The sequence below is a fragment of the Mesoplodon mirus genome, assembly GCF_964341445.2.
Source record: "Mesoplodon mirus genome assembly, chromosome: 2".
Classification (NCBI taxonomy): domain Eukaryota; kingdom Metazoa; phylum Chordata; class Mammalia; order Artiodactyla; family Ziphiidae; genus Mesoplodon; species Mesoplodon mirus.
Window position 1 is genome coordinate 171,465,754 of NC_138977.1, and position 24,142 is coordinate 171,489,895.

At 38.0% G+C, this 24,142-nt stretch overlaps 1 protein-coding gene across 4 annotated transcripts in view; it reads right to left on the bottom strand.

Moving 5' to 3' along the window:
• KCNIP4 (potassium voltage-gated channel interacting protein 4) overlaps positions 1-24,142 on the bottom strand; it is a gene marked incomplete at its 5' end in the record, with an annotated part of 1,187,261 nt that overhangs the window by 18,854 nt on the left and 1,144,265 nt on the right. For all 4 annotated transcript variants that reach the window (XM_082611091.1, XM_082611092.1, XM_082611090.1 and 1 more), the window contains 2 exons: positions 3,224-3,294; positions 10,928-10,997. In XM_082611091.1, the coding sequence (XP_082467217.1) occupies positions 3,224-3,294; positions 10,928-10,997 (141 nt within the window). The remainder of the gene's footprint in view (positions 1-3,223; positions 3,295-10,927; positions 10,998-24,142) is intronic.

Here is a 24,142-nt window from a genome sequence, read left to right on the forward strand (position 1 = left end):
TTCCCTGATACAGCCCCACCAGTGCCCTTCCTTGTTGATTCCACACCATCATCTGCTTTCCTTTATCCTGGCACTCACTGAAATTTCTGCTCATGTGTAAGATGCACCCCTCCCAATCCTAAATATGCATACCCTCTAAATTATCTGGTTCCCATTATAAACAGGGACAATTCTGCCCCCAATTCCAGTGTGTGAGTGGGGATTTCCTCACACCATCAAGTTATCTCCAACACCAGATGTGTGTCTTATAATTGAACTTAACGCTGATACTTTCTACCTGGAGACAGAGCCAGATACTACATCATTGCCCCCTCCCAGCCCCCAGCTTCAGATGTTACTTGCAAGTATATGTTGTCACCTGTGCTTTTGACCAATGGGTTACAGATTGGAGGTTCCAACAAACCTTTTCTAGGGTTCAATGACTTTGCTAGAGCAGCTCACAGAACTCAGAGAAACATTTACTTACTAGATTACTTGTTTTTTGTAAGAGGATATATCTCAGGAACATCCAAGTGGAAGAGATGCACAGGGCAAGGCATGGGGAAAGGGCTTGAGCTTCCATGCCCTCTCAGAGCCCCCGGCTCTCCCTAAATCTCCAGGTGTTCACCAACTGGGAAGCTCTCTGAATCCTGTCCATTTGGGTTTTTATGGAGGCTTCATTACAGAGGCATGATTAATTAAATCATTGGCCATTGGTGATTGAACTCAGTCTCTAGCTCCTCTCCCCTCTCAGGAGGACAGGACGGAGGGACTGAAAGTTCCAACCCTCTATAATCAAGTGGCTGGTTCTCCTGGCAACCAGCCCCCACCTCTAGCTGAGATTCAAAATTCACCTCATTAACATAACAAAAGACACCTTGTTCTCTTCACTTAAAACCCAATGTTTTAGGAGCTCTTTGTCAGAAACTGGGGACTAAGACCAAATATATATTTCTTTTTTTTTCTTCTTCTTTTTTTTTTTTTTTTTTTTTTTTTCGGTATGCGGGCCTTTCACTGTTGTGGCCTCTCCCGCTGCGGAGCACAGGCTCCGGGACGCGCAGGCTCAGCGGCCATGGCTCATGGGCCCAGCCACTCTGTGGCATGTGGGATCTTCCCAGACCGGGGCACGAACCCGCATCCCCTGCATCGGCAGGCGGACTCTCAACCACTGAGCCACCAGGGAAGCCCTATATTTCTTTTTTTGGATATATATTTCTTATTATAAATCACAATATCACACATATATTAAAGACTGATAATAATTCTACTCCCTAGAGACAAATCACAGCCATTCAGAACATAAGCAAATAGATGATTTACACATTCTACCGATGTAATATAAATAAAATATACATAATAAAACAAAATAATACATAATATATAAATAAATGTAATAAATATATAAGTATATATAAATAAAATATTATATTTTATTTATTATTCTATTATAAATAAATAATGTATTTAGCTATGTGAATACTCGGGACATATTTCATCTTACTGATGCTTACATGTAGTATTTTATGAACAAAATTAAATACAAATCACTTGAAGTACATAATTTGAAAAGGGATTTCCTTATAAAATTGTCAGTGTGGTGAATGTAGCATTTTGTTATATTTAATTTCTTTCTTCTATTTCTCAGTTACGGACCTTCGAGAGCAGGGTTTTTAACAGCTTTGTATTTCCAAGGCCTACCACAGTAATAGGCCCACAGTGGATGCCAGTAAATATTAATTAAATTGTTTGCTTTCTGGGTTTGCTGTCATGCAGTTGGGAAAATGCACTTTTCTTATATAAACACATAGAAAGTACTAGAAAGCAAACTCAATGTGTGTTGTCATTCACACTTATTTTGAAAGATAAGAGCAGCTTCTTGACAATACAATGAGGGAAAGTAACTGTTCTTAGGCTTTTTCTTTCCTCTCCTCAAAATTATCAGGCAGTACTAAGAGAGAAGTTTATAACAATAGATGCCTACATTAAAAAAAGGAGAGATATCTCAAATAAGCGATGCAACTTTATCCCTCAAAGAGAAAGAGAAAGCACAAACTAAGCTTAAGTTAGAAAAAGAAAATAACAAAAATTAGAGCAGAAATAAATAAAATAGAGAATAGAAAAACAATAGAGAAAAAAATCAATGAAACCAAGAGTTGGTGTTTTGAAAAGATACACAAAATTGACAAACCCTTAGCTGGATTAAGAAAAAAAAGAGAGAAGACTCAAATAAATAAATAAACCAGAACTGAAAGAGGAAATATTGTAACTGATGTTACAGAAATAAAAAGAATCATAAGAGACTACTATGAAAAATTCTGTGCCCACAGATTGGATAACCTAAAAAAAAGTGGATAAATTCCTAGATACACACAACTTACCAAGATTGAATCATGAAGAAAAAGAAAGTCTGAACAGACCTATAACTAGGAGGTTGACTCAGTAATCAAAAACCTCCCAACAAAGAAAAGCCCAGCAGCAGATGTCTTCACTGGTGAATTCTTCCAAACATTTAAAGAACTAACACCAATGCTTTTCAAACTCTTCCAAAGAATTGATGTGAAAGGAATACTTCCAAATGAGGCCAGCATTACCCTGGTGCCAAAGCCAGACAAAGACATCACAAGAAAACTACAGGCCAATATTCCTGATAAACATAGATGCAAAAATCCTCAACAAAACACTAGTAAACCAAATCCAACAGCACATTAAAAAGATCATGCACCATGACCAAGGAGAATTTATCCCTGGGATGGAAAGCTGAATCAACATATGAAAATCAATGAATGTGATATACCACACTGACAGAATTAAGGGTACAAATCATATGATCATCTCAATAGATGCAGAAAAAACAACTATTGACAAGTTCAATACACTTTCATGATATATACTGTCAACTAGGAATAGAAGGAAAGTATCTCTACATAATTAAGGCCATATACATGAAAAGGCCATAGCTAACATCACACTCAGTGGAGAAAAACAGAAACCTTTCAATGGAGAAAAATAGAAACCTTTCCTTCTAGGATTAGGAGCAGGGCAAGGATGCCTACTCTTGTTGAGTGTCCTTATTACAATAATAATAATAATAATAATAATAATAATAATAATAATGGAATAAAAGGCTCAAAAAGCAAAAAAAAAATTACACCACCAAACTCAAATTTTCACCTTAGAAGCACTAAATCCCTTTCAATGTGTCTAAAGTCAAAGCATATTAAAAAAAAAAAAATCTAAGACTTACCTCAAAACTTACAGCTCCATTGTGGTCCGTATCAAATGCATTGAACAGAAAATGTGCGTATGTGGTAGAGTCTGAAATGTTGAAAATAAAATAATAAGTTAGCATTTCAATATCCTACAAAGGATTTGTATAGCATGTCCCAAGCTTCTTTCTACCCAGGAAAATTTACTCTACCTCTTTGACCTGTGCTTTCTTCTCAGCTACCCACCTTCTCTCCATAGAGGATTGTAATTTGAGATTCATAGGTGTGAGTTACCTACAGAGGCCATTGGTGACAGAAGCTCTCTAAGTTTCTGGCTGGAAATGCTCTGAACACATGGGAGTCTTGGGTGATGTTACTGACCCTGGAATGAGTAATGTTACCATAGGTGAGTGTGAGGATTAACAAGATGCATCTGGAAATCGCGTAGTGCTTGGCAGGGACTATCTCTAGATGAAGTAAAATAATAAAAATACTAATAATGAGGCACAGATGAATTGCTATTATTGGTGTTGTTATTATTAGTTTGTTCATCATTTTACAACCCAGATAAGGATATCAGGACTCAGAGAAGTTGAAAAACTTGCCCAAAGTCACACAGTCCATAAGGAGTAGAGTGGAATATAACTTAGGTCTTTCTGACCAAAAAGCTAAGCTAGCCCACGGCCAGTAAGGCTGCCTGATGAAGTGGAAACCAGGGTGATTTGGGAAGTTTCTGAGGCCATGTTGAAAGTAGATTGTGTGGTCCTAAAGGTTCCCAGTTGAAAGCAGTGGGGAGCTCCTGCTTTGCCTGGGCCCTGGATGGGATTAGAGGCTCTGGGCAATGGTAGACAGCTTTGGACAGTTCTCTTGTCCCAGTGCCACACGATGGTGCCTAATGATACTGAAGTTCTCTGAAATCTAACACTTCCTCTGAGTTTGCTTCAAGTAGGTTATTTTCCTCTAATTTTTCTTTCCTTCCATTTTCTCCTTTGTCTCCCTAATCTCTGGAATTTCTGCCTTTATATTTTTAAAGTATATATATATTTCTTATTGTTTTCTTTTCTTAGTGCACAGTTTTCATTTTTAAGTGCTTCTGTGCTTGACCCTTGATCAAATTTACGTGATTCTTCTAAATGTTTCATCTCATGGGTTTTAGCCTTTTATTGTAAGCTTTTTTATATTAAAAAAATTATAACCTTTTAGCTCATTGGCTCTAGCCTTTTATCTTCTTTTTAAAGCCTCATCTATTTCTATTTTATAACTTTTAATCTTTATTTTTACTGGGATTTAGCAAAACTTCTGTTCACCTTTTACTTTATGAATTGCTTTTTGAAGGCTGTCAAGAAACTAAGTCATAGAAGCAGGAGTAGAGAATGACTCTCCCCAAATAAGGGAGGTCAGAGGTCATGCAAACTTCTCTCCTAGCTCTCAAGCATCCATGGCCTATGTATGGATTGTTTTCCCTGAATGCTTCACCCCAATGGTTAACTCTGTTGCAGGCCATATATTTCACAAGGTAAACTGTATACTCAGTTTCTCAAAATGGTGGTGGCACTTTCTTTCACCTCTTATCTTTAAATATGATGTGAGGAACCACTTATTTTTAAACGTATGAATTAATAACACTGTTTACAAAAAGCCAAACAGGCACCACAATTGGGCCTTAACAGTATGTAAAACTGTTGTTTGTAGAGTGGATGTCTATCTTTGCTTATTGGTCACAGGAAGAAGCCCTTTTGGGTGTGAAACCAGGGTTTTGACTACAATCAATTTAGTGAGATTGCTGGGAAGTTCCATATAGAATTCCCAAGAATTGTCAGTCTATTTCTATTTACAAAGTTGTTTTGCTCTCAACAGTACTTTTACATAGACTTCTTGAACTATTTAGTGCCCTTTGGAGAAATGAGTTGACAGATGGTATGCTAAACTTATTTTCAGGGAAGAAAAAATAAGGGATTTTGCATATTTTAAAATGAGCTTCATTAAGCAGGTCTCTTGTTACTTTATTTATACAGTAAGAGTAAGTGCCTTTACCTTAGCAAGCAGAACTCACCATGAATAATGGCTTAGAACAAACGATGTTGGCAACTTTTAAAAACTTAAAACACAAGATAATGTAGGCATACAATAATTACCATCCTTCTCAGATGAGGTTGTTCTAGTTTAAAGCTTGACACATGGGACACACACTCTCAAGGTTTGCCCTAATGTGGTTCAGAGGACGTCTTGTTCCTCTAAATGTACCTTGGCAAGTTTCCTGGAAGTGAAGCCAGTTTTCTAACCTAGATATACCAGGCAGAGAGAGGTTGCTAATACAGTAGTGGAGTCAGATTGTCCGAATTTGAATCTCAGCTCTACCAACTATTAACCGTATGACCTTGGGCGTGTTGTTTAACCTCTCTGTGACTCAGTTTCCTCAGCTACAAAATGATAACAATATGTACTTCAGAGAGTCATCATAAAGAGATTAAATTAGATACTATACCCAAAGTTCTTAGAACAGTCCTAGGTAAATATTAAATGTTCACTAATTATTAGCTATCATTATTAAATAAATGTGATCAAAATTTTTTTACAGGTTAATACAGTTCACCTGAAAACATTCCTATTTTTTTGTGAACTCTCAATTGTGTATCTAAGTGACTGAAATTCTAACTTAATGGAACTTCATGCTCAGTGAAAATCAGTACAATTATATCATGAATGGTATTGAGTTTCTGACAGAGTTTGGATTTCTTCAGTAGACATCCAGAGACAGTGAAAGATTTTAAAGAAGGGGAATGATGCTACTAGCTTTGATGGGGTGAGAGGAAGGAGATAAGGCATTGGAAGTGTCTGACTGGGCACAGAGGTGGATTCTGTAGAGAAAAAGGAAACTGTCCACAAAACCATCTTGGTCTGATTTCATCTGACTGTGCTAGTAAATATTAGTAAATATTTACTAAAAGGATGAATAACTGGCATCCTGGATTCTAGATTTCAGTACAGTTCAGAGCTCAAAAGAAATGGCAATGGTTTCTGCTCTTCCCATATGAGCTGACAGTTTTCTTTGACCATAATTCCTTCCATATAACAAAAACAGTAACTGAGTATCATATGATGACTTTGCTCATTTTCCTGTAATTTTACTTGTGAAGCTGAAAATTAAGTGTTGAAATTTTACAGTTAGGGGACAAAATTTGTGGAGTCTTAGGATAGGAAGTGATCTTGGATACCATTTAGCTATTTATCTACATTTAACAAAGGCAGGAAGTGGGTGTAGGTAATGATAGGGACGTAGTTTTGGTCACCTAGTTAGTTAACGGTAGAGTTGGTAATGAAATCAAGACATTCCAACACTAACTCTTAGAAATAAAGGATGTTAGAACAGAAGGAAAACATGAGAATTCTTCTGTTCTACATGTGGTGAAGGAACAACCTGAGGTCCAGAGAAATAAACTATTTGAGTCACACATTTTAGTGGGGGCAGAATCTATCTGTAAACTCAGGACTCTTGACTTAGTCCAGTGTCTTTAACCCAATTATGTCCAGAGCACAGTGATGATACCAACTAATCTCTTGGTTGAAAAAGCCATTGATACACATACATTTCAGAATATTTAAACAAATACACTTGATTATCATGTTCCAGGTCTGTGGTTGAAATCAGTCTGGTTGATTTCTTTCTTCCCACCACAAATCCCCTACTCCCACCTGAATTCAAGCAAAAGGTACAGAATTAGATTAATGCATTTGAATATACAATTCATGGCAATGTTACTACAGTAAGGCAGGTTCACATACATGAGTGGTAGTCTCTGTTCAGTATGTTCTCTCTAAATCACCCTGAAAATTCCTAGAAATATTGTCTGCGCATGAGAAGGATATTCAGTGGGTGGAGTTATTTGGAAAAAAAATTTAAACCTTTATGTCCATAGAGCTCATCTAAGTGCCTCAAGTGTCTTGAACGCAGTGATTGTTCAATAAATATTTGTTGACTTAGATTCTTCTGACTGAAGCTCATTGATTCGTTCCTTCAGTAGCTGTTTATCAGGTGCCTCCTATAGTCAAAGCAAATGCAAAATTCCTACAACAGAAGCAGGAGTAGCCCAGGAAATTGGAATTTTCATGAGCTTTAAAAATGCCTGGTGAGCTAAGAGTTTCTAAGCTAAGGTTTCCCCTGTACGTGGCACTGAAAAGCATTGCTGTGATGATACAGGTAATGGCACAAACAAGCCATTTCCTCTCGGCTTGTTTTATAGGAGACATACTTTATCCCTTACAAACAGGAAGATTCTGTTCAGTCCAGCTGTGCTGACATCCAGAACTCCAAACAAGTCATGCTTGGTAAACCATCTTGCTAAGAAGTAGAGAAAACTAAAGAGCCTGACACAGTACAAATTGCAGAAGGTTCTGGCAATAAGACAAAGAACCTTCCTGGAGGAGACTGTGAGACATTGTGATTTATGGACCCATCATTGTTACGACTCATAATGAGAGACATCTGTTGCTTTCAGGCCATCAACCTAAATAAATGACTCCACAGGAATGTGAGGATGGCCATAACATGGATTTGCCTGCCATTGGAGAATACATTCTTCCTTAGGACATTTTCCCTTTTCTAGCAGCACTGCAAGATACAATTTGCATGCACAATATTAATTTTTAAAATTGTAAGACATCATTTTTTAAAATATTTAATTTCCTTCAGTAATTCTGGCTGCTTTTAGATTTATGCATTCAATTAACAGGAATAATCAATGAATTTTTAAGAGTGCAAAAGTGATGGTTCCACAAATCCCTTTGGACTTTGTAACAAGAATCCCTTGCAAAGGATTGTGCTTAAGTAGATGTTCTCTAATGTTGAAATGTTATTTTTCAGATAAGGATAAATTTTTAATGTGGAGTTGTATCCAATTTGTAGCATGTAATAACTTTCATTTGAGATAATAAAAGATTTCCATTTGTGCTAAGTGCTTTTTTTTTTTTTTTTTTTTTTTTGGCTCTGTTGGGTTTTTGCTGCTGTGTGCGGGCTTTCTCTAGTTGCAGTGAGCGGGGGCTACTCTTTCTCGCGGTGCGCGGGCTTCTCATTGCGGTGTCTTCTCTTGTTGCAGAGTATGGGCTCTAGGCGCACAGGCTTCAGTAGTTGTGGCACACGGGCTAAGTAGTTGTGGCGCATGGGCTTAGTTGCTCCACGGCATGTGGGATCTTCCCGGACCAGGGCTTGAACCCGTGTCCCCTGCATTGGCAGGCGGATTCTTAACCACTGCACACTCCATTTGTGCTAAGTGCTTTGATATTAATGCCTATCAGTACATTGTCAGACACTTAGTTTATAGTAAACATCATTCTTTTTAAAAATTCCATGGTTTTTAATAATTTAGAAATATGTGTTAAACAAATGATATTCTAAATTCCTTATCAATGCAGACAAAGGATCCATTACAATCCTGGCATCAGACCCTATGACCAATACCTGTCTGTGGGCTGTTATTAATGAGATGAGGTTGGGGAAGTTGTCACCTATGATGTATCCAAATTCATGTAATAGTGGATCACCCTGTGTTTTCTCCGAATTCTAATTTAATTCTTTGAAAAGTCCATCTTAAGTGAAACTTTCTATTTTGATAATCCATGCCCAAAATTGAAATTTTCAATTTCAATTTCAAATTCAACCTATTAAATATCTAAAGCCAAATGTGAATCTAATTTTTGTATGAAACAATTAATATTTAAGTGTTGTATACATTCAAAGTGCCTTTTACAGATATTATCCCATGGTGAGGTGGATGTCATTCATTCATCCATGCATTCACCCTGTTTTGCAGTGAGTATCTAGAGCAACTACTTGTCACTCACTGTTCCATGACCTGTGGATACAGCAGTGAGCAAAGCAGACCAAAACTTCTGTTCCCTTGGAGATGACATTCTAGTGGGAAAAGAGACAGTAAGCAACAACACAAATAAAATATATATTATTAGATGCTCTTGAGACCTAAAGAGAAACATAAAGAAAAGGCATGAGGGATATGTAAGGGTTGTCGTTTAAGCCAGTGTAGCCAGAGGAAGCCTCACTGAGAAGGTGACATTTGAATAAAAGCAGAGGTGGTGAGATATTGAGATGGATATTCGGGAGAAAAGAATTCCAGGCAGAGAGAATAACAAGTGAATTCAAAGGCCCAGAGATAGGACTTCCCTGGTGGTTCAGTGGTAAGACTCCAGGCTTCCACTGCAGGGTGTGTGGGTTCAATCTCTGGGTGGGGAACTAAGATCCCACATGCTGCGTGGCCAAAAATAAAAAATAAAAAAACAAAGGCCCAGAGGTAGCAGCAGGAATGCTGTGCTGGAGGAAGGGCAAGAGGCCAGGATGTCTGGAATGAGGTGAGTGAAGGGGAGGGTCGGTGAAGGACTAGCCAGAGATAGAACAGGAGATGGTGACCTTGGCTTATGCTCTGAGGGGATGGAAGATTCTGTGCAGAGCAGTGAGACGACCTGGCTTACATTTTACCAGGATTACTCTGGCTCATGTTGAGAATACAGCATGGTTGGGGAGTGGAGAAGAGGGGTGGAATCAGGGAGACTTAGTTCAGAGACCACAGCAGTTATTTTAGCATCAGGTGATGGTGGATCTTTTAAGTGGAATTGAAGTGAAAAGAGGATGGCAAAGAAATGGATGAATTTCTCTGCACCTTAGTTTCCACATTTATTAGAAAGGGAGAACCATAACTAGGGTTGTTGGGAGGTGATGGGTAACACATGCCAAGGCCAGACACGTATTAGATACATGATGAAAGGTGGCTACTTCAGCTCAGGCTCAATTTATCTGGATAGACTTTTTTATTTCCTCCCTGTTGTTCAGCTTGCCTAATTGTGCCTACATTGTGCTTTTATAATACTATATTTTTAACCCCTATCCTCACACTTATTTTTTTTTATGTTGACATTGTTCATCTGCTACTCTAGACTCTAACATATTTGGGGGCAGGTACCACATCTCACCCCTCTTACATCATCAGCACCTAATACACAGCTGGACACAGTGCAGGCTGCAGGACAAGTTTGATCTGGGCATCCTGCTGAGTGATTAAAGGAGAGACTATAAGGTCTAGTGGCAAATATATCTCTCACTCATCTCTAACAGGTATGTATTATCATTATGCATTCCTTGTTTTTGTTCCAATTAAAATAATGTCTAGGGTAGTATTAATTTTCTTAGATGCAGGGGTAGGGGTGATAGTGGAGAGTTCCTGAAGGAGAGAGGAAGAGCAGAAAGAATATTAGATGAGGTTACAGAAAAATCTGGGTTCTAACCTAGATCTGCCACTTAGTGGATGTGTGACTCTGAGCAAAACATTTAGCTTCTCTAAGCCCTGGATTTCAGATCCGAAAATTGAGGATAATTCCATTTGTCCTAATTTTGAGAGTTGGGAGAATGAGACGTATAATGCATGTGAAAGCTTTGTGGCATATCCAGGACTCACCCATCATAGTTAGAAAGCACCGCACCTTTGAGAGATGTGGTATCAAGCACACAGTAATACTGCTTGCATTAAGCTAAAGAGTGAACTCTAGGATATTTGATAATTTGTAAGTAGCTCACTTTTATGATGTATTGAGAATCGTATGCACTGCCTACTGTGTATTAATTCTCTGACATAAAGATGAAAAATGTAGAGTCATGCCATGAAAGATTAAACCAAACTCAAGATTGCAAGCATAATTCTAACTGAGAGTAGAATTCACTGGTCCACATTTGTACTTACCTCCCTGTGGAAAGAACTGCGAGTAAATCTCTTTGAAGGTGTCTTCATTAACAACCCCGCTGGGGCATTCCTAGAGAAAGCGGTAGAGAAGCAATATGAGCAAATTGTTCATAAAACTGATTTTTTGCCCATTTGAAATAGAACTGTCTATGGTGCAAAGCTGCACCAAGAAAGTTCTCCATCTATCCACATTATCACAAAAAGAAAAAAAGCACACTATAAACTTCTCTTTGTTCCAGTTCTCACAGACTGAAAAAAAAGTTACTGTTGTAAAAATCTTTGTATAGTATCAGCATCAAAGCTGGTCTGACACATTAAAAAAAAAAACAACACTGCTTTTTTTTTTTTTTTTTTTTTTTTTTTTGCGGTACACGGATCTCCCACCGTTGTGGCCTCTCCCGTTGCGGAGCACAGGCTCAGAACGCACAGGCCCAGCGGCCATGGCTCACAGGCCCAGCCGCTCCACGGCATGTGGGATCTTCCCAGACCGGGGCACGAACCCATGTCCCCTGCATCAGCAGGCAGACTCTCAACAACTGCGCCACCAGGGAAGCCCTTGCTTTTTTTAAGAACATGTATGTATATTATCAACGAGGTCGGAAAAAATTACTTTGTTTTTCATATATCAAGGACATTGCAAGATGTTTCTGATGTGGTCTTTGCTGGATCTTGGTGCTGTATCCTCTGGAGATGTGCTGGACCCCCATAATCTTTAGTTCAATGAGAAAATGATGTGCTCCCTTTGGGTATAAAGTGGCCCAACAAGTCTCAAACAGAAATAGTTACTAATTTCTGTTAACAGATTGTAGGACTGAACGGTAACATTGTTAGTAATAAGTAACTCTGAGTAAGGCAGGATCTGAAGATCTGTTGAATTTCTAGAGAGGAAGGTTTGAAAAGAAACAGGCCTGAACATAATGAATTCCCACCTTTGTCCCATGGTTGGAGTTATTTAAGACTAAAGGATACTGACCTTGGGAACTCCACTAATGTTGGACTACTGACTTGGTGGGACCAGAGGGTAAAGTTACCCCTCTGAGATTGGACATTTTCTGTAGAAGGAGCTGCAATTTAAAATGTTAGGAAAGATCTGCCTTGATGCCGAAATCAGGACTAAGTAAGTGGACTTGAGACTGAGGTAAGCGCAAAAACGCTTTCACTCTTTGGAGTTGCAAGAACAATCTGGTCAGGATTCTGAACTGGAGACACTCCTTGAGCAGTGGAGACTGACAATCACAAAATAATCCAACATCAAACCACATGTGGGATGTTAATCGTACACTGAAAGTGGGGAAATGATAAGTTCTATCCATTTCTTCTGGGTAGCTTCTTGTGAACAGGTGCATCTTACCTGAGCTCCCTTGCTTCAATTCTCACAGGACCCCATTCTACCCGACATCTCCAGGATTCAATGGGGGAGAATCAGGGGTGTGTTTATTTCCCTGCCTTTAGACATGAATATTCTGTATACTTTAAATTTGACACTGTTACTGGGATCTTCAAAAATCATTTGTGGTTTTTAAAGCTTTTCTTAACTCTTAAAATCATTGTCCCTTCATGAATAAACTTGATGTATTAATTTGATCTTTCTTTATTCTAATGAGCCAGTTATTCACAACTATAATGTGCTTCACATGAGGAATTTTCTGTTTTTTCCTTTGTTGGTTTGAAAGGTAGTACCTTTGATATATAAACACAGTTTCGAATAGTAGTTTCAATGTGAACCTGTGTTTACAGAGCTCATCAATGTGGATTTTTCCCATTTGATCATTATAATAAACCTATGACTTAGGAATCTCTATTCACTGAGGAAGAACTAGGCTATGTGGTAAAGTGCCTTGTTACTCAGCTAGCCAGTGGGAGAGCTGGAATGTGAGCTTGGAACTTCCAGATCATCACAAGGTTTTGAATTAAATAAGCCCTGTGGAAATAATGACCCCAAGGACCTGAGAGGATTGGAGCAAAAAAAAGACAGCCAAAAACAAATTAGGAAAAAAGCAAGCAAGCAAATTATGATGGTTAATTTTACATGTCAACTTGTCTGGGCCATAATGCCCAATTATTCGATCAAACATTATTCTGGATTTTTCTATAGGGTGTTTTTGAATGAGGTTTACATTTAAGTTGGTGGATTTTGAGTAAAAGAGATTACCCTCCATAATATGGGTGGGCCTCACCCAATCAGTTGAAGGCCTAAATAGAACAAAATGCTACTCTCTCCAGAGCAAAAGGGAATTCTCCAGCACATTGTCTTGGGAGCTAATATGCAACATTGGTTCTTCTTGGTTCTACAGAAGACTGCCTTTGGACTTGAACTGCAATTCCTTCCTGAGTTCCTGAGTCTCCAGTCTGCCTCTCTCCTCCATCAGATTTTAAGTCTTCACAATCATATGAGCCAATTGCTTAAAATAAATTACTTTCTGTATATATGCACACCTACTGGTTTTTGTTTCTCTGGTGAATCTTAACTAATACATAAACAAATGAACAATCAACAGCTACAACTCCAAAAGGAAAGAAGATGGCATGTAGGTAGCTCATCACTCAAAAGTTTTGACTAAACGACTCTGTCTAGTTGGCAGCAACAGAACCAATTTTAAAAGCAAATAAGCACTTTGTAGTTGGACCCTCTCATGCATGGAAATTGTGATTTATTGGCTGTTTATCTCTGTGCCATCTGCTGGGGATAGTAAGGCGAGAACAAATAGATGGCTGTCTGCCATCAGGTGGTGAATTTGTGCAAGGTCAAAGCTGGAAACTTGCCTTGGAGTTCAAATGATTCTAGCCAGAGACAAAGATGGGAAATGAACGGACATCTGCAGCCAGCAAACTTGTCAGCTGTCTCTAATCTCTAGATGTATTTGATAGATATATCTTATAATGTGAAATGAAATTCAGAAATTGATGGTCTCATATGTATTTTATATTTAATCACATGTCTGTGTCAAATGAAATCCATTCTCTGCCAACTGAAAACTCCTGGTCAGGGACATCCCTGGTGGTCCAGTGGTAAAGAATCTGCCTTCCAATACAGGGGATGTGGGTTTGATCCCTGGTTGGAGAACTAAGATCCCACATGCTGCGGAGCAACTAAGCCCACGCGCCACAACTACTGAGCTCTCGCACCTCAACTAGAGAGCCTACATGCTACAACTACAGAGCCCACGTGCTCTGGAACCTGTGTACCACAACAAAGAGCCCATGCATGCAACGAAAGATCCTGGATGCCACAACTAAGACCTGACGCAGCCCTAAAAACAAACAAACAAACAAACAAATAAATAAATAAAAATTAATATTTTTAAAAAATTAAAAAGATAAAAACTCCTGGTCAAGTTTTAGGGTGGTAAGTCTCATCAAGTGAATTTGTCTTTATCCATCTTATATTTATTACATTAACTTACATCTGTAAGTTAATGTAATAAATTATGCATACTGTATGTTTATTATTCTAAGAACTTTTCTGGGAAACAAGGCAACAGCAATAAACAAGTTAAATGTTGTGCCCTCATGGACCTACATCCAAATAGAACAAGAAAGGTCAGAAGCAACATAAAAGAACACACAAAAATAACAATCTATAGAATGGTGATCTTTTATTTATTCTAAAGAGTTCTTATGGGAAAGCAATTCATTTTACTACCTTCAGGTAAAAAAAAATTAATCAGATTTTTTAAGACTCTAGTGATTTACAAAATGGTGTGAATGATCTGTTCTCTAACTCTTCCCTCACCAGGTTTGTGGAGTCATTTCTGCACAAAAGAGGTATCTCACCTCTCCATTAAGAATGAATTTGATGAGGCCCTGTGTACAGCTAAGTGTATACCATAAAAGATGTGGCTGTGTTAGGTGAACTCTTGCTGCTGTAACAAATATGCTCCCAAATATATAACTTAAATATATATAAATTTAAAAGAATGTAGTATATTTCTTGCTTATCCAACAGTCTTGGGGGGAGGGGAACAGATCAGAGTTCTTAAGGGACAGAGGCTAATGAAAGCTTGGCCATCGTCATGTGATGTCTCTGTGATCATTTAATCTGAAGGAGAAAAAGACATTGAAGAGTGAGTATTAAAGGTGTTTATGGACCAGGTCTTAAGGTGGTACATATCCTTTCCACTTTTATTTTTTTGGTGAGAAATCACTTAATATGTCCACCCCAAACCACAAGAGAAGGCTCATGTGCCCAGGGAGAAGATAAGAACACAAACTTGGTGAACTGTTAGCAGTGTCTGTCTTGGAGCCTTATTTGAAAATGCTCCAAATGTCTGTGCTCTGAAATAGTTCTCCCACTGATGCTTTAATAGAACCATCATCACATCACTTAGCAATATAAATTCTTTTCATTTCCCCTGGAGTCATTTTTAAAGGATGATATTTTCAAATAAACAAGTTCAGTAAGGCCTAGATATCTAAGTATGAATTTGTTAATTAGGATTTTTTCACTCTAAGAGGAAGAACCCAAGAACCCAAGAAGCAGTAGAATTCGCAGCTTTAGAGAGGGTGAGGAAAGCTTCACTCGTATATACTTTGAGAAGTTACTATAACCTTCTATAAGCTTTATAAGCTTTATAAGCTTATACATAGCTTTATATATAGCTTTCTATATAGCTTTATAAGCTTTATGGCTTCTATATTATATTTTCTAATGACATTTCATCTGATTATTAGCAAGTGATCATTTCATGAATATATGTTGTCTATAGAAAAAAATAAATAAAAATTACCCTTAATTATGCCACTGTAAAACTATTTTATTCTTCTATCTAAGCATGTATTAATATACTGTACAAATAAAATTAGAATAATGTAAGAATATAGTATTGCATCTTCTTTCTTTTTACTGTAACAAAATATCCTGAGCATTTTCCATGTCATTATTATTAATGGCTGCATAATAATGTGCCCATTGCACTTGTCATATTGTTGGATATTTAGGGGATTTCAGCATATTTTTGAACTACATAGGAATAATAATGTAATTAACATTCTAGTGCATATATCTGTGATTGCACCTGTGGTTCTTTCTTTATGACTAATCCCAGAAGGAGACTCACAAGACCAAAGGGCTTAAACCACGTTAGGCTCTTCATAATGCACAGTCACATTGATTTCCAGAAAGGCTGTACCCATATGTGCTACCACCACTTGTTTATGAGAAAGTTTCACATTGAGAGGGGCTGCTGACCAGAGTCACATGGTAATTTGACACTCACCAAATCCCATGAACAAGCAACAGTAATTTGCTTTCCTCATGAATCTAATCATCATTCTGAAAATTATCAGAGGACATCAAGGCATTTGTCCAGATCCCTCCAAGAGGTAAAGTGATGTGCAAGTTTTTTATGCAGACAAGGATGCTTTGATGGCAAGCTGCTGGACCACCTCACCATAGCTGTTTAATGAGTGTACATTCAATGCCTTCTTACATACATCATCTCTTCTAACATTTTCACTAACCCTGAGGTGAGGAAAATGAAGTAAAATGAAGAAACCTGTTGGAATCACATTGTTTTCAGAGGCATACATGTGTTTATTCTTTCAACAAATAGTTTTATAGTGCATTCTGTGCATCGAGCACTGTTCTGGGCAACAAAGATACAGAAGTGAATTTTTTTTTAATTTTATTTTTGCTTTTATGGAATTTAAAGATTAGTGGAATCAATCTCCCTGACTCCATTCATTGCAATGTTATCTTGCCTTCTGGATTATCATTTTTTTCTCGATCAGGACTGAAAAAGTGGTCTTCTGGTGCACAACACTCTTTGCCTCCAAAGCCACCCATCATGGTTGTGTTGGAGAGAGCCATGTGCAAAAGGAAGACTTTTCAACCCAAACTGGGGATATTGATTAAGAAAAAAAAAATTTTAATAAAAAATATGTATCTGTTATGACCAGCGAGTTTCCTTTAGTGCTTCTTAAACCCTTTGCAATGATATGATCAGGATGCAATAAATGTGGAATGAGATTTTCTCAGCACGTAACTGCCATACTTTTGTCAAGGGGTGAAGAGACACTTGCCTTTTGGGGCCTTGTAGATGTGTTCTCTGATGATCCTTCTCAGCTCCCTTAGGTAGGGTTATGAGAATGTGTCAAGATCAGTTGTAAATGTTCTATGATTATTTTGCTGCTACTAATATCAATATTAATAAAAGAGATTTTTTTTCTTTTTTGTGGTACGCGGGCCTCTCACTGTTGTGGCCTCTCCCATCGTGGAGCACAGGCTCCAGATGCGCAGGCCCAGCAGCCATGGCTCATGGGCCCAGCCGCTCCGCAGCATGTGGGATCTTCCCAGACTGGGGCACGAACCCACATCCCCTGCATCGGCAGGCAGACTCTCAACCACTGCGCCACCAGGGAAGCCCAAGAGAGATTTTTATAATAATAATTAGCATGATGATGATGGTGATGATGATAAGTTAATACATTGTGTTAAATGCTTTACATGGATTTTCTCATGTGAATGGATAGATGCTAGCATTACCTCCATTTTACATGAGCAAACTGTTAGAGAGAAACTACCCACGTTCTCATAATTAGAAAATGGCAGAGCCTAGTCTATTGATCACAGAGTCAGGAAACTTGAGAGTTTATGCAACTTTAGAGATACAGGTTTCCCCTGCTCTCCAAAAGTAGAGTGCTCCTCTGAAACTTTCTGTAAGTTGAAATGGCAGAAAACACAGAAGCAATTACCTAGGACACACCTTGCTAATGTGTGCACAAAATAAGTTGAGATAAAGCAGAGATGCTCACAGACAGACAGTGGAATATTACTCAGCCATAAAAAGAAATGAAATTGAGTTATTTGTAGTGAGGTAAATGGACCTAGAGTCTGTCATACAGAGTGAAGTAAGTCAGAAAGAGAAAAGCAAATACCGTATGCTAACACATATATATGGAATTGAAAAAAAAAATACTGATGAACCTAGTTGCAGGGCAGGAATAAAGAGGTAGACATAGAGAATGAACTTGAGGACATGCGGTGGGAGGGGGAAGCTGGGGCAAAGTGAGGGAAGCATCCACATATATACACTACTGAATGTAAAATAGTTGGCTGGTGGGAAGAAGCAGCATAGCACAGGGAGATCAGCTCGGTGCTTTGTGACCACCTAGAGGGCTGAGATAGGGAGTGAGAGGGAGACTCAAGAGGGAGGGGATATGGTGATATATGTATGCATATGGCTGATTTGCTTTGCTGTGCAACAGAAAATGACACAGTATTGTGAAGCAATTATATTCCAATAAAGATCTATTTTAAAAAAACAACTATGGAGGCTTGATGCTGAGATGCAAAGTGTAGTTCTTCTTGGGAAAGGAGCTTGGTGGTGTTCCTTTATGCTTGAGGTGTGCAGCCTCTATATCAGTTAGCTGCAAAATGAACGCTGAATGCTATTTTCACTTTTCACCTTTTTATATAAAAGTGAAAAATCCTCTTCAGACTTCTTTTGATTAGGGAAAACAGGCATTAATATAGGTCTTTCGTAAAGAGAACTTTTGAAAAGCGGGGAATACCTGTAATCCAGTCCAATGGCTTCAGATTAAAAACAAGGAGACTGAGGTTGAGGTTATAGGAATTGCCATAAACCACACGGTGGGCTGCTGAGCCTTACCTTGTGTCTGTGTTTCCTGATGTCTAGGCTGATGTGTGGACATTGCAAACACCCTCATGTCCATACAATAGCTAGTATCATTCTGCCAGGAAGCATTTAAAATAATTTAGTGAATTGCTTATGCTCCTGGGCTCTGGAGTGAAGTAGAAGGACTGCACTGAAGCTCTGCTTAAAAGCTGCATAGCTTCAAATTGTTTCATCTAAGTCCTATTGTTCTCCTCTGTAACATGGGGATAACTATTGACACCAGAGGTGTGTTATCAGAATTAGTAAGATAACGCACATTATGTTATTATCTTAGCCCTCTTCTTTGTGCACCATATTTGCTCATTAAATATGAGCTGTTAGTATAATGTTAATAATCTAGAATTTGGTAAGCAGAACTCCATTATACAGAGAGTCGCTGTAACCTCAACATGGCTATACCAAGGTTAAATGGTATTCATCAAAGCAGTTGAACCCAGTAGAGTACCGGTCTGATATAATGCAATGAGCCTATAAAACAGATATGAGTTATGCCTCCTCCTCTAGTTTTATAAATTGAATCTGCTCTCTCTAATATCATCAGAATTTACCCTCAAAGGCAGAGGAACACTGCAGGTGTAATGACAGCTGAGAAGAATAAAGGCTACCATATACTGGAAATAAATGTCAGTAGAAACCCAGGAGACTTTTTATTCATTAATTTAAGGAGAAGTTTTCCCTACTAATGCTTAGATTAGTACATTAGAAATAAAGTAGTCCATGAAAAGTGTTGGGAATGGTGCTTTGAAGGGAGATCCATGTATGCATAGGAAATTGCTAAAGAAATTATTTTCTGAGGTGCATTGTGAGTTCCTATACTTTTACCTCTTAAGAAAGTCTTTCAGCATTTCCTTGAAAGTTGTCAGAACTCTGGTGGAATGCTCTAGAAATGGTTACAGTGATATGCAAATCAGATGTATTTTCATGCTAATATTTGTCCACTCCACTGGCTGAAATCTCCTCTTCCCATAAATGACTCTGTTCTGGTGTATACCATCTCCTCAGGTTCAGAACAATTATTAAACATTTAGAGATACCTCTTCAGGAATTTTAAAAAAAAAGGAATTATGGTACAAAAATATCATGGAGAAAAAGTAAAAGTCCTTGTGAAATAAATAACTCCTTGGGAACCCTTTTATGATAACTAAAATGTCACATCTTTTAAGCATCTATGTTTTTCATCAACTCTCACACCTACTCCTGTTGCCAAGGAAGGCATACATGACAATGGTTGTGAGGTGCTTACGTTGAAAACCTAAGGTTTCTACCCACAGAAATGTAATGACATCCATGTTTCATCCAGAGACTGTTTTTTCAGTTATTCTTTCTGACAAAGGAAGTAGACTGACACCTCTTTGATAAGTAGCACAGCAGACTGTGGGCGGAACAGAAAGGGAACACAAAGAGAACACAAAGACTGGACACTGGGCACTCAGACCAGAGAAGAAAACAAGGGAGACTCACATAACTCCCCAAATAAGAAGAGCATCCATTCTTCTGGCAAAAAGAGACGGCAGGTAAGTTGGCCAGCTTAGAAGAAGTTACCTTCTTAAGCAGTACAGTTGTTACAGACCACACTTAAAGCGAGCTGGGTACGAGTTCATAAGCAGAGACCAGAAAGCATCTTGGACACTTAGAAGAACATGCAGTAATAACCCCTGAGATACACCAAAAGGGAACCTGATGAATTGGACAAGACAAGAAGAGGATTTCAGGTGTGTGTCTTTAGGGTTTTTTATCAACAAATGTTTCCAAACCCATGGGGAGATTGTATTTCATGGGTCCTTAATGGTTCGCTGGAACCATGTGTCAAACTGCCCAATGAATGGAAAGTAGAAGTGACACTGTAATGTTGTGATTTATAATAAGAAATATATGTTTGGTCTGAGTCCCCATTTCTAGCACAGAGCTCCTAAAACCATGAGAGAGATAAAGTTATCTCTTGTTATGTTGATGAGGTGACTTTTGGACCACACCCAAGGATGGGGGCTGGTTGCCAGAGGAACCAACCAGGTGATTAGAGTGTTGGAACTTTCAGTCCCATCCCCTGACCTCCAGGAAGGGGAAAGGGTCTGGAGATTGAATTCAATCACCAATGGCTAATGATTTAATCAGCCATGTTTATGCCATGAAACCTCCCAGACCCCCAAAGGACAAGTTCAGAGAGTTTCTGGGTTTGTGAACACATTGAGAGTTGGGGAGAGTGGCATGCTCGAAGACATATTTGAAATTCATCTGAGAACTCAACTGTTTATGTAATATATGTATATATTTGTTTATACTTAAGTGAATTTAATCATAAGCTATTAAGTTCTTATTCTGAGTATGAATCCAACTGTTTATTAATTACTTAGTATTTTACAAAGTCATAACTTTAAACTACTTTCAAATTACCACATGGACTCCATCTAATTATTATAGTTAAGATTCTGGTGTCTGGAGTGCCCCCAGATCAGATAAAAAGTCTCTTTATGGGAGGATGCTTAAACAAGTTGTATTTTTGTCTGACTGTGTTTTATGCTACAGATGTATCATAATTGTTTGTATATATTTAACATTTGAGAAAGTGGCTTTTATTTTCTTAGTTTTCAAGATGTGAACATATCAAGCTGAGTTATAATATAATTATTTCATAGGCAAGACAACTTTTTATCCTTTGAGATTTTAAAAAATATTTCCCATTACTTAGTTGATTAAATTGTGAAAACAAAACACCCCACCACCTCCAGCAAGGATGACTTTCAAAAGGTAGATGAAGTGAATTCACTGATACAATAAAGATGATGGATGGAGACTTTCATTCTCAGAGACGTATCATTGGGAAGCATGACTGTCTTCACATATTATTCCACCCTGTTTAATATGTAATCCAATTGGAAAAGCATAGGTTCTTTTAAATTAAATTTCCATTCTCCATTTCCGTCGTTTGAAACTGGGGTTGCTCTGGAAAGTCACTATCCTAGTAGCATGACAATTTAAAGATGACTTGGTATTCTACAGTTGGAGGAGAATTTTCAAAATTTACATGGTGCTATGCCATGAACTGTACTGCTCTTATCACTAGATTCTGTTTGTGGACTTTTCTTCTCCCTTTAGACTTGGTAAATACCTTGAAGGCAGGGATTGATTTTTATAGAGCCCAGAGGTGTTCACAACAGAGTATTAAAAATGTTTATCTTGAATGGATAAATACAGAAACAATTCTTGGCTTTTAAGAAATTAGAAAATAAACTTGATCTGGCAGTTTCCTTTAAAACTTGTGTGCAAGTTTTTAGAACTCCTTGCACTCCAAAACAATTTTTTTCTCTGTAATTCTTCTGTTCTCTTCTATCCAGTTGTGCTGTGGGAAAATTTTTGATGCCTTGTGCTGTATTATTCAAGGTCACCACTTTGTCTTAAATACATCTCTGTCCCTGGACTTTTGAGGTCAAAATCTTGGTTCCACTTCCCAATCTTCATGACTGCTTACAATAAATATAATCACAGAAATTAAGGGGAGACCACCAGTGTCAAGAGAAAACACTTCTTAGTTCAACACAAATTTTAAAAATCTTACCGTATTCAACATTTGGGCTGTTAAAAACTCATTTCAGAATGATAAGATTAGCCCTTCAGTTTTCAGAGCATACAACCTGATCACTAAGAACTAAAACTAGCTTTAAATTTTTGTTCCAATATTCCCAGGTGTTTGAACTCTTAGCAAGTCATTTATTCTCTCTTAGTCTGTTTCCTCATCTGTAAAATAACCTCTAAGAAATACTGACATCACAGGGAAGTAAAACAAATGAAAATTAAAATAAACAATGAAAAAAGAAAAAAATAAAAATAACTGGATACAACCAACACGTTAGATATTTTGCTACTTCCAAAATTTGCATTAAGAACCTTCTGTATTCCCTGAATATACTCCTTGGGGCCAAAATGAGGCCAAAGTGGTTAAATATGATTTTCAGATTGGAAAAAAAAGGGGGAGAAAGACTTTCCTACTTAATATTGGAAAAGAGATGAGTGCTGGGTGATAATCAAGATTAGACTCAGCTGCTAAAGTGTGGAGATGTAGGCACATCCTCAGACCCATGAGGCCCCACCATCACCCAGAATGAAGGAGAAATATAAGGTACAAGGCACAATTTCTCCTCATCTCCAGCTCTATTCTCTAACTGTGTGTAAGAGGGAAATATTATGTGAGATTTACAGCCAAAACAAAAAACCCAAAACACCAAAAAATAGGGTCCGATTTCAGCTGTACTAACAAAGAAGTCATTGAAATGTCCCAGGATTCTGAGTCTCAGTCTATAAAACGTGAAAAGTAACAGCACTTTATAGTGAAGAAATGATAACTCATTGATATTATGTATATAAAGATCCTAGTACTATTCTAAGAATTAGACAAATGTTGATTTATTTTAACATTCTCTTTTCAAGTCACTTATGTTGATTCTGCAAAATGAAGTTGCCCATATTTTGCAGGAAAAGGCTTCCCAGGATCTGGCCCAAGTCCTGAGCCTTTATTGGAATGCATGTAGAGTTATTTGATTCAAAGAGTATTCAGAAAAGGATTTTCCCAACTTTATGCAAAAAGAGGGTTCAGTTGGTCGACTCATTGTGTTGCTTACAACACGATTAAATTCTACAGGTACTCAAAATCATTTGAGGAAAAAAAAGACAAAAGTGCCCAGAGAGCAGGTCTGTGTACAGTTTTCAATTTCTGTACAACAATACCACAAACTTGGTGACTTAAAACAACACAAGCTTATTACCTCACAGTTCTGTGGGGAAAGAGTCTGTCATGGCTTGGCTGTGTTCTCCACTCAGGGGCTCACACACAAAATGTTGGCTGACTCTGGTTCTCACCTGGACTTTGTAAACCTCTTCCAAGCTCATTCAGATCTTTGGCAGAATTCTGTTCCTTTTGGTTGTAGGACTGAGGTCCCTGTTACCTTGCAGGTTATTAGCCAGTGGCCTCTGTCAGCATTCTTTTCACATAAGTTCCTCCATCTTCAAATCAGCAAAGGTGTATTGAGTCCCTCTTACCCACTGATTCTCTCTACTTCCCTTATCATTTAAAGGGCTCATGTGAATAGATCAGACTAATAAGGCTCTCTCCATTTTAAGTTCAACTGATTTGGGACTTCAACTACATCTGCAAAATTTCTCCACAGCAATACCTGGATTAATGTTTAGCTGAATAACCGGGAGACAGGAGTCTTGGGTGGGTCATCTTAGCTATCTGCCTACCACATCTGCTTTGTCTCAGTATGGGCTGACCTTGGTTTTCATAGCAGTTTCTGTTTAACAGTCTTTTCTATAGTTACATTTACAGTATATCAAACAAAAGAAACTCTTCAGACTTGTACAAATACTGTACTATTTTCACCACAACTAGCAACTATACTACTTACAGTCCTAGTTTAACCAGATTTGGAAGGAATATATCCTGTCGAGGCTGTGCTCAGCCACGTACAGGACCAGCTGAGACTGCAAAACTGAATATTTTTTTAATGAATGCTATGAACAGTATTCCATATGCTGAGGTGTGCCCTGTCCTTATTTATTTCTGCTCTATATCACCAAGGTCATT